Source organism: Acanthisitta chloris, unplaced genomic scaffold (genome assembly GCF_000695815.1).
Source record: "Acanthisitta chloris isolate BGI_N310 unplaced genomic scaffold, ASM69581v1 scaffold12635, whole genome shotgun sequence".
NCBI classification, from domain to species: domain Eukaryota; kingdom Metazoa; phylum Chordata; class Aves; order Passeriformes; family Acanthisittidae; genus Acanthisitta; species Acanthisitta chloris.
The window spans coordinates 390-3,040 of NW_008675422.1; the positions used below are offsets into that span (position 1 = coordinate 390).

The 2,651-nt window shown below is 37.9% G+C and overlaps 1 protein-coding gene across 1 annotated transcript in view; it reads right to left on the reverse strand.

Annotated features, from left to right (window-relative positions):
* Positions 1–1,835: 1,835 nt before the first annotated feature.
* LOC103803209 (amyloid beta A4 precursor protein-binding family B member 2) overlaps positions 1,836–2,651 on the reverse strand; it is a gene marked incomplete at its 3' end in the record, with an annotated part of 33,984 nt that continues 33,168 nt past the window's right edge. The window contains exon 8 of the mRNA XM_009075753.1: positions 1,836–1,963. Within this exon, the coding sequence (XP_009074001.1) occupies positions 1,836–1,963 (128 nt within the window). The remainder of the gene's footprint in view (positions 1,964–2,651) is intronic.

Here is a 2,651-nt window from a genome sequence, read left to right on the forward strand (position 1 = left end):
TCTTCCAAAGCAAAATGTACCCAAATAAATTAGTACAAGCAAAAGAGAGTTAAAAGGAGGGCCTGCAGTTAATCTTGGTGTTCAGATAGATCAAAACACAGGAAAATTATACATTTCCACAGCACTTTAAAACTGAAACACTACCTTTCACAACAAATCCAATATATTTTATTATACACGTTCTTCGACCAGAAGATACAGCTCATTAATGAAATTCATGTGCAACAACTTCTTGAAGAACTTGATCCCAGAAACTGGAATTTCATCAACTTTGTGGGCACTTAATCCACCAAAACAGCAATGTGATCCCCTCACTTTTCTCTGATGATGGCAGACTCATAATCAGGGAAAGTTGCCTTTGCAGTCAGTGAATGGCTCTGGTGTTTCTCACCTCAGTACCAAGCAGCTGGTGATTTTACCAAGATGAGCCCAAGGATTGTGTGCTAAGTACACATGAAAAGAGATGCAGAGCAATTTCCAGCTCAACAACATGGTTTTTCTCAGCTTGTGTTCTCCTGTCACCAAATGTTTTTTCTTGTGTGTTAGTGCTTCTTCAGCAAATGCTACATCATTTATGCCACCCTTCAAAGCATGTTTCCTGGACTGAACATCTCTACCCCCAAAACGTACTGTACATCTGATTACTCAGTCTTGAGTTTGCTCTTTCTACTTATCTTTTGGACCTTCTGCTATTATACTGTACACCTGATTACTCAGTCATGAGTTTGCTCTTTCTACTTATCTTTTGGACCTTCTGCTATTTAACATCACATGAAGTCGGAGTTTACTTACAAATAATGGCTACACTGCTTTTCTTACAGTCTTTCTTAAAAATGTGTCAATAAAATATTAAATAAATTAAATTTCTAAGAGAGTGGGCTCCAGTCCCTGAAAGTCATTCTGGATAGAAAATTGCTGTAGAAGCACCTATCAAAATTCTTATGAAGGGCTAAGAACAGGAGAGCTCTGAAATCAAACTTATGATAAAAAAACCCCAGATACCAATAAAAGTGGCTAAGAACACTATTGTGCCAGCAAATTAAATATTAAGGCTGGTTTTGATTATATTTTTAATATAGAAACACAGTATATATCAAACTTCAATAAACTATTTCTTGCTGTCACTTACATCAACCAATCACAAAAAGTCATGTTCTCTAGAAACAAGAAATGTTCATTTTCAACACAGAAAGATCCATTCCCACTACTGATGGTGGAAACATGAGAAAAGATCATTTATTTGCTCTGCCATGGGTGCTCCCCACAGCAAGGCAGAACTTCAGCTCCCAGGCAGTCACATTTCCAGGACAGACCTTAGTTTTCTTCAAACCCCTTGGGAATTTTCTTATATTAAGAGCTAGAAGTAATAGCAATGGCTTGAAATCATTACTTTTCCCTCAATCCAGTGTTTTTCTCCATCAAATCAATTCTCTCAAGAAAGTAGAAACACATGCAATAGTCAGAGAGTAGGTATCACAGTTAACTTGGACCAGCAGGAAGACATGCTTTCACATAGCCATAGAAACATCCTCCAGGACATATTTGAAAATACTGTTTTATACTGAAAAGCATAATATATATCTGAAATAAAACAACGTTGCATGTACAGTTTAATGTGCCTGGCTGAATTCACCTGAAAGGTTTGCTCAGCAGAGGTTTAGCAAAAAAGCATGGGAGTGACACACTATGGAAAGCAGAGAGTTTAAAAAGAAACACCAGCAAGAAAAAGAAGAATTTACCCACCTTCTCATAGCCCTGGGACAGAATCATGTGTACTCTGCATCAGCAGACTGAAATAGCACCAAGTCAAGAGGGAGAGGAGAGTGAAGACTCACCGACCGTTGTCGCGTCCCACGCCCCAAACTCTGATGCTCACAATGGGCTGGGAGTGCAGAACTGTGCGGTCCATGGGGTCAATCAGGTTCAGCATGTCATTTTCCAGGATAAGGTACATGTCTTTGCCCTGCAACTCCAGACAAACTACAGTTACACAGTACATCCCCCTCTCAAACTGACTGGACTCAAGGTGTTATGCCTGTGCTATTCAGACTTGCTTTCTCTTAGTTTACTCAAAGTTTTGGTTTGTTCCAAGAGCAATTGAAAACAAGTTCATATACTTCTGGCATGAAAAAGATCTAAGTATCCTACTACTATATTTTTAAACAACACCAATCACAAAAAAGCTTTGAAGTCTTTTAAATGTAACTGTTTGACTCATTCAACCCTAAGCTATTGAGTTACTCAACAAATTGTGTTTATCCTTTCTCTAGCAAATTCCTTCAAATATATAAGAAGTCATGATCTGTCTTAATAGTAAAAGCTTATATCAAAACCTGTATTTTTGAGGCAGAGTTCCCCCCTTCAAAATGTTTTGTTTTTATAAACTTTAGCCAGTGGATCATGGGAACAGAGAGCAATTTGTATGTGTCAAAGCATTCATAGAATACTCTTTGAAGAAAGATTATAATTAAAGGGGAAACCCTAGCATTAAGACCTCAACATGAATTCTCCTAGTGACTGCAGAATGCTGGAGCCAGGATTTCTCCCTAATTCTTCTGGCCTGTAAGAACAAGGACAATGCCTTTTCCCCTTACAGGAAACAAATTTAGAGACAATTTTCCTTTTGATGCTGATTCATAAATTCTACTCTT